General features: G+C 36.1%; 1 protein-coding gene across 1 annotated transcript in view; it reads right to left on the reverse strand.

Moving 5' to 3' along the window:
• AGMO (alkylglycerol monooxygenase) overlaps positions 1 to 14,675 on the reverse strand; it is a 334,799-nt gene that overhangs the window by 191,939 nt on the left and 128,185 nt on the right. The window contains exon 4 of the mRNA XM_004431408.3: positions 9,013 to 9,116. Coding sequence (XP_004431465.1) covers positions 9,013 to 9,116 — 104 coding nt within the window. The remainder of the gene's footprint in view (positions 1 to 9,012; positions 9,117 to 14,675) is intronic.

Below are 14,675 nucleotides of genomic sequence, written 5' to 3' on the forward strand. Positions count from 1 at the left end.
TATAAAACTAGAGGTAAGAAAACATGTGCACTTTCACAAGTCTTAATGAAGATATGTGAACAGAAAGTAGAGATAGGTAAAATCAGGAAAACTCATAGTTCTCTGTGAAGTTTTAAATATGTTCATTGGCTAACAGAAAGGGGCAGCAGTGGAGAAGAGATTTTGAGAGACTATGGAATTCTGGAAAGGCTTCTGTCAGATCAGGAGGAGGTTTACGTTTATGGCTTGGTGAGCAGCTTTGACAACTCAGCTGGGTCTGGAAGCCATACCGGGAGGGACACCAAACTGCCCAGCTGGTGCTGGAGGACAACCATGGCTCTCAGCAACTTGGGTGTGGGAGTGAAGTAGGTGGGTGACCAGATTCAAGCATGGTTTGTTGATTTCAGAGCAGAGGTAACAGAAGGAGGTCAACTGCGCTTTCCAGAGTCATGGAAAGTAAGCACCTTAGGTTGGATGATGTAGGAAGTAAAACCATGGAAGATGACAAACTGGAAGGAAAAGCAGGGGTTGAGAGAGAGCTGTCCATGAGTAGCCTGCTAAGAAACATGATTGAAGCTCAAGTGTATAATTATTTTAAAGAAATGAAAAAAAATCTTTTGAGCTCCAGGATTCACATCTACTTTATTTTCTTAAAGTAGTTTATCTTTACTAATATATGCACTTCTATGATTCTCATTTACTTTTACAATATTACTTTAAAGAAAAAAATTTTTCCTTCAGAATTGAGAAACTAAGGATTGAAAAATCAAGGACTGTCCCACATTCCTTAAAGTAATGACAGAACCAAATTTTCTGATTGCGGATAGAGACTTCTGATCTCTATTCTTAAAATGCATCTAGTTAAACTGTACATTTGGAAGAAGTGTTTGTGTTTCTACTTAGAAAATCCTTATCTTTAAGTAACCTAGGCCTGTCTTTCTGTTCCCATGTTTATGATCTTATCCATGTCCCATTTTCCCCATTCCACCTTCCTAAACATCCTATATACTCTATACCCTAGATATTTTCTATATATATACTATATATATATCCTACATATTCTATATTTTATACATCCTATATATTCTAGCCATGCTTATACTGTAGTGGGTTGAATTCTGTCCCCTCAAAAGGTATGTGAGGCCCTAGCCCCCCAGTACCTCAGAATGTGACCTTATTTGGAAGTAGGGTCTTTATGGAGGTAAGCACGTTAAAACGAGGTAATTAGGGTGGGCTCTATTCCAATATGCCTAGTTTCCTTATGAAAAGGAGAAATTAGAACACAGAGACAGATATGCACACAGGGATAACGCCATGTGAAGATGAGGGCAGAGACCAAGGTGGTGGATCTACAAGCCAAGGAACACCTAAAATTGCCAGCAGACCACCAGAAGCTAAGAGAGAGGCATGGAACTGATTCTTCCTCACAGCTCTCAGAAGGAACCAACTCTACTGACAAGAGATCTCAGATTTCTAGTCTCCAGAACTGTGAGACAATAAATACCTGTTGTTCTAGCCATCCAGTTTTTGGTACTTTGTTATGGCAACCCCAGGAAACTAAAACACATACCATACATTTTATTTACCATTCCCTAAATTTATCATATTTTTTCATAATTTTATGTTTTCACAGACATTCTCCTTCTATGTAATGTTCCATTTACAACCTTGTCCCTGGTAAGATTCTACTCTTCTTACAGATTGGGCTCAAGCATTATTCCTTTTGTGATGCTTCCCTTAACCCGTCATGGTTCTCAGAGCAGACTCCTATCTCTAAAACTTTACAACTTGCATAACAATGGCCTTTGACTCCCTCCAAGGAAAGTGATCACCTTAAGAACAGAAGCAATCTCTTATTCCTCTTTATATCCCCAACCTCTGCCATCATGACTGGCCTGCCAGTTGAGGGTATATACGGAAAAAAAATGAGTGGTGCACTTCTTAAATAACATTTAAAGGGAGTTGAATATTTTAGCCAGTTGTACATTTTTTTAAAGTGACAATAAAATAACAGTTTTATGTAGAGCTCTTCACTATGATTCCCCTTGTTCATCCTTTACAATAAAGACTACAAATGACTAAGAGATTTTCGTAAAGAAAAAATCAGAGAATAATTTTATTTTTACCAAATTTCAAAACGACTTGGTAAACTACAGAATAATCCCATCTTGCTGATGCGTGTCAGAATTAAAGCTCTGAAACCGGTCAAGACACAAACAGGTAAAAGGCTTCATTTATTTAACGTGTGGATGTAAACTTGGTCTTCCTGGCTGTCTGTGAGTGGGGGTTGAGGGTAGTGAGCGGATGCCTTGGAGATCTGAGGCAAGGTCCTGAGAGAAGTTTTGTTTCTTTACTTCATGGCGGGGCTCAAGACATGCTTTCCTTCTGTGACATAAGAGTTATGAGAATTTTATCCCCAGTGCATTTGACTGCATTACATCAAAGTTGTTAGTTTCTTGTGTGTTTATTTGTTCACATTTGTCTTTATATAACTCCAACACCAGCATATTGAAAAATAGTCTTTGCTTATGTAGTTTGGCAGGGAGTACAATGTAGTAAAAAGATCTGAGATTTCACTAAGTGTTCCTTTGCAGCCTTATATGTAATATAAAAACAATATTATCCATGTGAATAATACTTGATATAGTTCAAACAATTTCCACACTCATTATTTAAGGTGATCTCAAAATAACAATATCAGAAGGCAGAGCAAACATTAATTGCCCCATTTCATGTACAAAATCACTGAGATTCAAACATTAATTGATTGGTTCAGAGTACAACGTTCATTAATAACTGAGCTAGGGCTGGGATCCAGACTTCTTTATTCTAGTGAATTGCTCTCTACTGTTTCCTAAATGTAATTAATATATTTTTTAAATTATTATGCTCAAAAATAATAAGGTCATCATATATTTACATGTTCTATAACTTACTGTAATAAAAGTTTTAATAAAGATTTTCATAAATTGATGTTATAACTAAATTTCTTTCCTCTGATGGTGGTTAAAATTTACCTCTTTTTAAGCATTTTTTTTTTTTTTTTTTTGTGCGAGGAAGATCAGCCCTGAGCTAACATCTGCCAATCATCCTCTTTTTGCTGAGGAAGACTGGCCCTGGGCTAACATCCGTGTCCATCTTCCTCTACTTTATATGTAACGCCGCCACAGCATGGCTTGACAAACGGTGCATCAGTGCGCGCCTGGGATCAGAACCAGCGAACCCCGGGCTGCTGCAGCAGAGCACATTCATTTAACTGCTTGCGCTGCCGGGCGGGCCCCAAAATTTACCTCTTTTTAGATTGCTAATACACTATAAATGTTTTACTGTGTTGATTATAATTCCAACCAACAAAAAAAAAAAACAATTTTAATGATTGAGAGATACTACAGAGCTAAAAAAAATTACTCAACCCAGTTATTTAAATTAAGTGCATTTATCATGAATTTACTATGATTTTAAGAGAAATAGTCAGAACATTGAATGCAGATAGCTATTTCCCATTTAATAGCTTCATATATGACAAATGTCTTAAAATACATTTTATATGAAAAGGTAAATAAGTTACTCACCCTAAGCTGTAATTTTTGGAGAATCTGTTAAATCAAAAATATTTAAATGAATGGCAGATTTAAATTATTTCACACGTTGCACTGTTGTCCATTTCTCATTGGCCTTACCCTAGTTAACTTAGCAAAATATTTCCTTTGACACATTTATTTTGACAACTATAAAACTTTTTTATTTCATTCATTGATGCAATGTACATTTATTAAGCACTGATTGCATCAGGCACTTTATATATACTAGGTATATAGCAGTGAAAAATAAGACAGACTCATTTCTTTTAAAGTTTACAGGCTGGCATGAAAGGCAATAATGCAAAATAATAAGTACTGTAATAGAGATATGCAAGGGTTTTATGGGGGAAAAAAAAGCATCCTGGGCAAAGTTAGGAAGGCATCTGTAAGAAAGCAATGAAGGAATGAATTGAATCTTAAGGATATAATAATCAGAAGTAAAGGGGAAATAATTTTCCAGGCAAAGATAACAACTTGTACAATGAAGTATCAAGGCATTATGACATAGTAGATTTAAAGAATTTAAAATTGTTAAATTGGAGATGGGGTGACAATGGGGGAATGTGGAAGATGAGATTGGACAGAGGTGGGACCAGGTTTTGACTAGCTCTGCATGTGATAAGGAGTCTATGAGATTTCTTTCTCAAAGTTATAGAGGAATTTAGTTTGTTCAGAGCTGGAGTTCTGGAAAGGTAACAGTGGGTGATGGATTAAGAATGGAAAAATAAAGATTTGCTTTAGAACAACAGCCAATTTAAAATAGCATTGGCTAAATCATTGTTCTTTATGAAATTTTAGGGGTCCCTGGAATTAATTTCTATTGTTAATGGCTAGTTCTATTTTTTTCTAGAGTTGGTATATCATCTACAGTGGCTCTGAGTATGTAAATGTAGGTATGTACATGTAGTGTTTTTTAATGAACTACTTATTTTATAATAGTTTTATATTTGCAGAAGAGATGCAAAAATAGTGCAGAGAGTGGGGCTGGCCAGGTGGCATAGTGGTTAAGTTTGTACGCTCCGCTTCAGTGACCCAGGGTTTGCAGGTTCAAATCCCCGGAGCGGACTGACGTACTGCTCATCAAGCCATGCTGTGGAGGCATCCCACATATAAAATAGAGAAAGATGGGCACAGATGTTAGCTTAGAGTCAATCTTCCTCAGCAAAAGGAGGAAGATTGGCAACAGATGTTAGCTCAGGTCCAATCTTCCTCACCAAAAAAAAAAAAAAAATAGTGCAGAGAGTTGCCACATACTCTCCATCCAGTCTCCTCTATTGCTAACATATTACATGCTGTATTGCCACAACTAAGAAACCAACATTGGTACATTACTATTATTAACCAAATTCCGCTAAACACCACATCTTATTTAGATTTCACTAGCTGTTGTTTTTTTTTTCCCCTAGTGTTCTTTTTCTGTTTTAGGATCCCATCCAGGATGCACTATTACATTTAGTCTTTATATCTTATAGCCTCCTCCGATGTGTGATAGTTTCTCAGATGTTCCTTGTGTTTCATGACCTTTACAATTTCAAGGAGTACTAGTTAGGTATTCTGTAGAACGTCCCTCAATTTGGGTTTGGCACATGTGTTTTCTCATGGTTAGTCTGGGGTTAGGGTTTTGGTGATGAAGACTGAAGGCGTGAAGGGCCATTCTCATTATATCTTATCAAAGGGTACATGGTATCAAGAGGACCTTCTTATCATTCTTATCAAAGTGTATGTGCTACCAACAAGATACCACTGATGTTACCTTTGATCTGAGATTGGTTGTGTTTGCCAACTTTCACCACTCTAAACTACCCTTCCACCCTCACCCCTCCCTTTGTCCCTGTTCCATACTCTACTCTGTCTAAAGGAGTTACTAAGCACAGTCCACACTCACAGGACAGGGGTAAGGGGGGGCAGTATCTACGTACATTATTCAAAATTCTATAAGGGAATTTGTCTCCCATCCATTTGTCCCCATTTATTTATTTATTCACTCATTTATATCAGCATGGACTGATCCCAGAGGTATTTATGTTATACTTTGGATTATAACTCTGCACTATGTTATATATTTTGTTGTTCATATTGTTCCAGATTTTGGTCATTGGGAGCTCTTTCAAGTGGGCTCCTGTATCCCTTCGACATATGGCATTCTTTTATTTTTCGAGCACTTTTGTAGCTATATTTTGAATATAAAACGGTGGCATTCAGGTATTTTATCTATAAAGTTGGAAGAAAATGAAATGTTAATCTTGACACTGTTATATGTTACATAATATCCACGGGTATAGGCACATTTTATTATTTGCCAATTGGAGAGCATACCATGTTTAAGGCGTTATACTAATTAAGATGTGTAATAAAAGATTGAAGTGGCGTACAACACCACATATTGCAGTACACAGCCAATAAGGCTCACTTAGCACGGCACTCCGTCAATTGCAGCTCGTTTTGAATGAGTAATATTAAATCTAAGCTTAAAACCGGCTAAAAAAAAATGCAAAGTGAAATTAGAAATTCTTAACATTTAGAAATTCTTGAAAGTCAAACTCTTATCTCTAACTACTTTAAATGACAGGTCTGCAGCCCTAATTTTTATAGTAATATCAAAGCAAAGCTCTCTGAGCTTAATTCTGCTTTTCATTTCACAAATCAATTTTCTCTTCAAAGACATGACTCGTTTATTATTCGTTTTAAAATACACTGTTACCTTAGTAACTACCAAATTCTATGCCTTACGTAGCAGTGTTGATGAAGGGAATCTTACAAAAGACTCAAAGAAAATAAAGAGACCTGACACTGCTGTTTGATTCTAATGTCTAGAAAGACCTATCACAGACTGTTAACCATCACAGACTGTTAAAGCACCTATGCTATCTTCTAACAGACCTACAAATGCTACACAAGAATCCAGGCTGATTTACAATCCCCACCTTTTATTTCCCGCACTGCCAGTCATCCAGGTCCTCCCACCACCTGAATTAGCATCTTGTGGTGTATTGCCATTGCTCACGTACTTACTCAGCATATTTTCTGCGTCCTTGGTGAAGTGATATGAGGTTGTAAAGGGAATTTACGCTGGCACTAAATAAGTGTGAACCTGCATGTCACTTAGATTTTCACGAACCTGTAACTTTGGATGCATTGACTTAATTGGGGGAATCACGCAAGTGACGCCAGCATAAAGATGACCATAAACCGGCCATCAGATGTCTGGACTCAAGTTCCAACCAGCAATATTCAATATTGTACGATGTAGCAGGCTCCTCTGAGATTCATTTTTTAGCTTTTAAAATAGATGATTTAAATATATTATCGTCAAGATTTCTTCTAGTTCTGAAATCCATGACGCTCTGATAAAAATTTTCCTTTGCTATTTCCTCAAATAATTAATTCACTGACTGCATTGATTTCTCCGCAGCACCTGCAAACACAGCTACATCTTCTCTTGGAGGCTTTCTCCCTTAAAATGCAATTACTGGAGGTTTAAGTTATCCCGGTGCAAAGGGAAATATGTAAGTCAGGAGAGAATAAAGATTTTTGAGATTATTATTTTAATCAGCCATATATTCAGTCTAGTTTGTGCAGGATAATAAAAGTTTGTGTGAATGCAGCTATTTCTTAATCATTCAGAGTTCTAGCACAAGCAATAGGAGATCAAACATATGTACATATATATCTTTCTCACCTATATTGCTGAGAGCTGTGTTATGGATTGAACTGTGCCCACCCCCGCCTCCAATTCATATGTTGAAATCCTATCCCCTAACACCTCAGAATATGACTTTATTTGGAAGTAGGGTTTTTCAGATGTAATTAGTTAAGATGTGTGGTCACAATGGAGTAGGGTGGGCTCCTGATCTAATATGACTGGTGTCCTTATAAAAAAAGAGAAATTTGGACCCAGACACAGGGAGAACATCATGTGAAGATTTAAGTTATGCTCCCACAAGGCAAGGAACTATCAGAACCTACGAGAGAGGACTAGAGCTCCTTCCCTGGGGTCTTCAGAGGGACTCTGGTCCTACCGACACCTTGATTTCAGACTTCTGGCCTCCAGAACTGTAATACAAAAAATTTCTGTTGTTCTAAGCCACTTTGTTTGTGGTACTTTGTTACAGCAGCCCTGGGAAATTAATACAAACTGTAACACAGGTGTATGGTGCAGGGGTTAAGGGGTGGATTTCTTTTAATATCAGTGAATGTATTAGTACCATCACTGGCTTATGGATTTATTTTGCCCATGTTGCTGTTTGGGTTAGAATACATGCCAGTATATTTTCCTATTAGTTATGAGATATGTGTTTTCAAATACGGGGCTTTGTCACTTACTAGCTAGGTAATTAACCTCACTGATCTTCAGTTCCCTGATAATAGTAATACTTGATCTAACACTGCATGGGCCTATTTGTGAGGATCAAATGAGAATCTAAGTGAGAAACAATATAGAGGCACCTAGAAAGGATGCAGTGTAGACGTTAAGATCGGGGACCTTACAGCCAGGCTGAATTAGTTCAAATTCTACTCCTCCTTTTATTCATTGTGACTGCACTATAGACTCAATTCCATGATTTTAAAATGAGAGTTTTAATAGTACCTTTGTCTTAAAATTGTAGTGAAGATCAATGAGTCAATACATAAAGATGTTTCAGAAGTTTGTCCCACACATAGAAAGAACTCAATAAGTGGTATCTAATAGAAGTAACTTGCAAACTGTAAAGAACCATACAAATGTTAGATTATTAAATTTTGTAGTTAGTAAAGAGCTTATTGATGAATGCACTTACACATCAATAACTCTGACTTTCTAGATTTTGTCAACATGCATTTTAGCAGCATCATGTTTTTGGAGAGCTAAGGAGGGACAATCACAGATGAGGGATGTTACCAGTGGACCAGGTTTGCCTGGGGAATCAGAAGAACATTAGAACTAGCGGCTATTTCTGGTAGTCATTAGTTATTTCATTTTCTGGTGTGAAAATATTTTAGAGCCAAACTTTTTGTTGAGCGTCACACTAATTGCTCTGACATGCAAACAAAAAGCAAAGGATTTAAGTAGATTTTATTTGGCCATATAGAAATGGGAATTGATTTTTTAAAAACTGCTTTTAAAAGTTTCCAATGAAACCTGTTTGCATATATTTGAATTGAGATACACTGTCTATACATCACCCTCCTAGTTGACAGTAAGTAAAAAATAGCCAGCCACTTTCTCACCTTGCTGTAAGCCTCAAGGTGAGCTTTTTGGGTCAAATAAAAGACTGCCATTGGAAAACACTACTTGCTTCATGTGTGTCTGGCCTTTCAGAGGAAAAGAAACATTTTAGCGTCTGGCCTTGCAGAGGAGAAAGAAGTGTTTTAGTAAAATGCCTTCTATTAGTTTACTGGAAGGAAATAGAAACAGTTGAAACTTTTAAAAATGAATTATATTATCACATTTACTCAATTTCACACAACTTACCCAGGAAGTATATATTTGGAAGACAGATTGTCTCAGTGCCGTGGATAAGTTATAGTCTTCAGAACTGTGGTGTGTTTGGTGTCCAGCCCACATAATATTAACCTCTGCAAAACACATAATTTGAAATGAGCCATGAGAATAAGAACAAAGCAACTTCCATTTTCAGTTATACGTGCTGCTCTGTTGAGTGAAAAAGGAAAAACCTGGAACATCTCTGAAAAAGCTAGCCAACATAATTAGGATTAAAATAAGCTGTCTAAAATCACTTTCGGAAGCAGGGAGGGTATAAATTACAAACAAATAAAAAAATTGAAATGTAGCCAATAAATATGTATAGTGTATATGATATAATTAAATGCCTCCAGCAAACTGAAATGGCTTGCAAAATTTACACTTTGCTAACGTATTACAATGCGACAGATCGTAAAAGCTAGCTGGTAATGTTGTAACAATACAGTCAATGGATAGTGATGATTTTTCAGTATGTGATAACATATTTCTAATTAAAGAAGAATACTCTGATGGTAGAAATTGTTGTGTAAATTTTGAAATGAAATATTATATAATAATCTTTCCTGATGTCTTTCTGAGAAGTCTCAAAATCTGTCTATTGGAATAAGAAGCAAAGCAGAATAATTTTGGGTCTAAGATTTAAGGTTTCATTTTTATTTACAGAAATATATTAGCTAATAGTTACATGTAGCTCTTTCCATATCTTACCAAAGCACTATACCATTTCTAAAATTGTCCCACATAGCTGTTGTTTGTCCTCATAATAAAAAATGAAAAGTAAGTTGTTTCTTTTCCTTGAGCATTATGCAGATTGCCAACATATTGCCTTGAGTTTCATATATACCCAAAAAGGATAGTTGTTTATTTTTCTACAACAAACATGCCATTAAAATGACCCCCCGAGGAGATGGAATAGAAGAGAACAAGCCCACATTTTTTATTCTGTCCATATTTTTCATTTCCTACCTGAATTACAGATAAAAATTCCACATTATATTCTATTCAAGTAAAAGAAAATATATTCTTAGCTAAAATAACTTATATTTAGTCTTTTGCTACAAATACAGGAGATAGAATTAATCTTGTGATATATGATCATTGTATTCCTGCTAGTAGAGATTAGAAATTAAATATTTTAGGCTTGGATGCAGGGCAACTGAACAGTGAACCTAAGAGTGGAAATATTGGGTTATTGATCTTTGCAGTTGCCATGTACTAATAGTTAAAATACACGGCATATGGCAGAATAATTCTTTAAATATTTTTATGAAAAATATGGAGATATGTGTGTGTGTGTGTATATATATATATCCCAATGGACTTCCTGGGCATTTATTTAGGAAATGAAAGCTCTCTGGGTAACCTGTACAAGGAGTTACCAAACAAACTTTGCAAAAGGGTTTTGGTAGACAAATGATAACAGGACTTAATTCTGTGAGAACGAGAAGATTATGAACAGGATTATGAATAGACAACCCTATCAGAAGTCATTTCTATGAAAATCATATATTTTCAGTGAAGCAAGTATTTTCATAAACCGTCAATTTATATGTAATTTAGATACTGATTGGTTGACATTTTACTCATTCCTAAAGATGACCCTGTATTCCAACCCAAGCAATTGAGGAAAGTGTTCTACACAGATGAGAACTACTTCACCATAATGACTTCTAAAACTTCCCAGGCATAATCCTTGAAATAACCGAGAACCTCATCTCTGGTTTATTGACCAGCCTATATAGCTATAAATAGGAGATACACAAAGAATCCTGTGGCACTTCATATCTTCAGATGTTGTGTGGAGGTTTATTAAGAGGTAATAAATTTAATGAATCTCCTAAGTCTTTTAAAACTTCTTACAGATTGAGCCCTTAAAGTAATTCTAAACACAATTTTCTCTTCAGAACATTCTCATTATTGAACATTTCAGAACCTATTACTTATAAACATCATTAAAAATAAAAACATCATTCATTCATTTTTTTGGACCTTTCAGAATTTGTTTAAAAAATTCATCATAATGTACCTATATTATGAATTCACAAGGGGATGAGCTAATCATTTGAGGTTTAATTGGAGGATAATAGTATATATTGGAACTACTCCTTTATAACCTCCACAGAAGCTAAATGGTGGAACAAACAATCCACAAAGGTAGAGGTTAAAGACCTGTCTCTTCAGTTGTTTTAAAAGCATTTACTTCCTATCACAAATTGTGTGTAGCACAAGCCTTCATTCAATGAAGCACAGCTGTATAAACAGGGTACAGTAACTGGATCCTACTGCCTTACTTCTGCCACTTTTCAGAGAGGGGGAAAATAAGAAGAAATATAGGATTTTTTTTCACAGTCTATATTCAGCTTACTGGAAATAAATTATTTTCAAAGAAGTTATAAAAATGCATTTTACAGAAAATTGTTCCAATAGTTATTTGTAAACAAAGTGAGAAAAAGTTAATAGTCTGTTTGCAAAGATGTTCACCTTCCCTAATATTTGAATTGACGACTAGCCTGTTCTAGGAATAAAAACAAATATTAAAGAGGAAAAAAATATTATCACAATAAACTTCTTTCTGTAAAAGAATTAATGTAATTGTAAGTTGTAGTCGATAATACTTTTCTTTTCCTATAAGCAAATTATTGGTTATACAAGCATATGGTATGTTATTATGACTTTTCAGTGATATAATTAGTAATACTCATGCTGCTTTCCAGTGCTGAAATGTATATTTGTATAAATTATTTTATTAACTCGTTTACCAATGACTCAATTTATTTGGCCAAAATTTAATGTAATATGTGTGTTTGTGTGTATGTTATATTCTTGAGTTTTTAAACTTTTTTCTATTTTTTAAAAATTAAGGTATAACTTACATACAGTGAAATTCATCCCTTTTAGGATTCAATGCGATTAGTTTTTACCAAACAAATACAGCTGTGTAATCACCATCACAATCAAGATACAGAAAAGCTTTGATCATCCCCAAAAGTTCCCATTCCACTTTGTGTTTGTGGCAGGCTGACTCTGAGATGGCTCCCTGATTTAGATGACGAGATTCTGGACTTTGAATTGATAATGTAATGAAATGAAACTCTTAGGACCTTGGGAGAGGTGAGTGTGTTTTGAATGTGGGAGAAATATAAACCACTGGGATCCCGAGGGCTGCCTGCGAAAGGCAGTCTTTAAGATAGCCCCCAATGATTCCTGCCTACTAGTGTTCATCCCCTTGTATAATCCCTCTGCTTGAGTGCGGGCTGGATTTAGTGACTCCCTTCTAGGAAATATAATTTTGGCAAAGGGGATGGGATGTCACTCCTAATGTCAGGTTATAAAAAGACAGTGGCTATGTCTTGGGTACTCTGTCTCATACTCTCACATGCTCTGTCTGAGGAAAGTCAGCTGTCATGCTGTGAGCTGCCCTTGGGAGAAGCACATATGGCAGGAAACTAGGAAAGGTCTCAAGCTAATCAGCTAGCAAGGAAATAAGCTCATCAGTCCAAACTCCACAAGGAACTGAATCCTGCCAAAACCATGTAAATGAGTTTAGAAGCAGATCCTCCCCCAGCTGAGCCTTCAGCTAACACTGCACCAGCGGACAGCTGAGATGCTCAACTACATCTCACGAAAGAACTTAAGCCAGAAGCACTCACCTGAGCTGTGTCTGGATTTCTGACCCACGGAAGCTGTGAGAGAAGCAGTAGATAACTGCTGTTACAAAGCAGTAGATAATTAATACAGTGGTCAATGCCCCCAACCTCATTCTCAGTCCCCAACACCCACTTATTTGGTTTCTTTCCTATAGTTTTGCCTTTTTGAGAATGTCATATAAATGAATTACACAGTATTTGGCCTTTTGAATCTGGTTTCTTTCACTTAGCATGAGGCATTACAGATTCCTCCATTTTGCTGTGTTTATAAGTAGTTTGCTCCTTTTATTTTGCTGAGTAGTATTCCATTTTCATGGATGTACCAGTTTTTGTTTTGTTTTGTTTTTATCCATTCAGTAGTGGAAGAACATTTCAGTTGTTTCCAGTTTTTGGCAACTACGAATAAAGCGTCTACAAACATTCTCATACAGGTTTTCTGAGAACATAAGTTTAATTTCACGCGTGGGTCAATACCCAGGAAGGAAATTACTGAGCTTGTATGGTACATTTACACTTAGCTTGTTAAGAAGCCATCAAACTATTTTCCAAAATGATGGTCCCTTTTTGTATTATCACCAGCAATGTACAAGACTTAAAGTTGCTCCACATCCCTGGCAGCACTTGAAATTATTTTTATATTTATTTATTTGATAGCCAGTGAGTCATGGTATCACATTGAAATTGTAATTTGTATTGCCACAATGGCTAATGACTATGATTATCTCTCCATCTGCCATCTATACATCTTCTTTGAGCTATCTATTCAAAAGGTGTGCCCACATTTTAATTGGGTTGTTTTCTTATTAATGAGTGTTGAGAGATCTCTATATAGTCTGCATACAAGTCCTTTATTGGATATGTGATTTACAAACATCTCCTAGGCTGTGGCTTGACCTTTCATTTTTTAACAGTGTCTTATGAAGAACAAAAGTTTTAGTTTTGATGAAATTCACTTTATATACTTGAGAATTTTATTAAAAGAGATTTTTAGTGTAGGGGCTGGCCTGGTGGCATAGTGATTAAGTTCGCACGCTCCGTTTCGGCGGCCTGGGGTTCACTGGTGTGGATCCTGGGCGCGGACGTTCGCACCACTCCCCAGGCCATGCTGAGGTAGCGTCCCACAAAGAGCAACTAGAAGGATGTACAACTATGACATACAACTATCTACTGGGGCTTTGGGGAGAAAAAAGGAAAAAAAGAGGAAGGGTGGCAACAGATGTTAGCTCGGGGCCAATCTTCCTGAAAAAAAAAAAAAGAAATTTATAGTGTATATTTCAAATAACAAGGGTTATTTTGGAAAAATTTTTCAGAATGATGAGAAATTTGTGTCTACAAGCTAACAGAGTCTAAATGTATTATACACCTAAAATATATCTGAATAAGTCTCTTGTCTCATATCTTGTCACCTATGGAATGGAGAGAAGTAACCCTTTAGGTTAATCTGAGACATAAGCAGAGGTCTACAAGGAATTTTCACACTATATGATACCTATTTAATCTTTAATAGTGAACAGGCCAGGAGGTCTTGGGGCATCCTTGGGGTGATGTTGCTTTCACTCATAATGTGGAAAACCTTCAAGTTATAAAAGAAGAAATGCTACAGGCATATTTGCAACACGTTAGTTATACTTGGCTCCAAGAAAGGCATGTTAGTAACACTTTATGCAACATTTAGCATATTGTGAGGTTATTATGGAACATAAGAACTGCAGAATCTTTTGGAGATAGTGCAAGCTTTTAATTTTCTGAATAATAAAAACGAAATTGAAAGGGAGAAGGGAAAACGAGTTTCATTAAGGGAAAGAAAGCTTTTTTCTCTCTCTCTTAGCAGTGATTTATGTAATGCATTCACTCTCCTCTTGGATTTTTATTTCTCCTTCAGAAACGGAAGTGACTGGGTCCAAGTATTCTCTGGGCCCCAGATGGCACATATTTGGTAATTTCTAATAAGTGAAGGACGTTAAGGAGCTCAACACACACTATTAAATGATGGTGCTAAACCTC

The sequence above is a fragment of the Ceratotherium simum genome, chromosome 1 (genome assembly GCF_057802395.1).
Source record: "Ceratotherium simum simum isolate JZ-2026a chromosome 1, ASM5780239v1, whole genome shotgun sequence".
NCBI classification, from domain to species: Eukaryota; Metazoa; Chordata; class Mammalia; order Perissodactyla; family Rhinocerotidae; genus Ceratotherium; species Ceratotherium simum.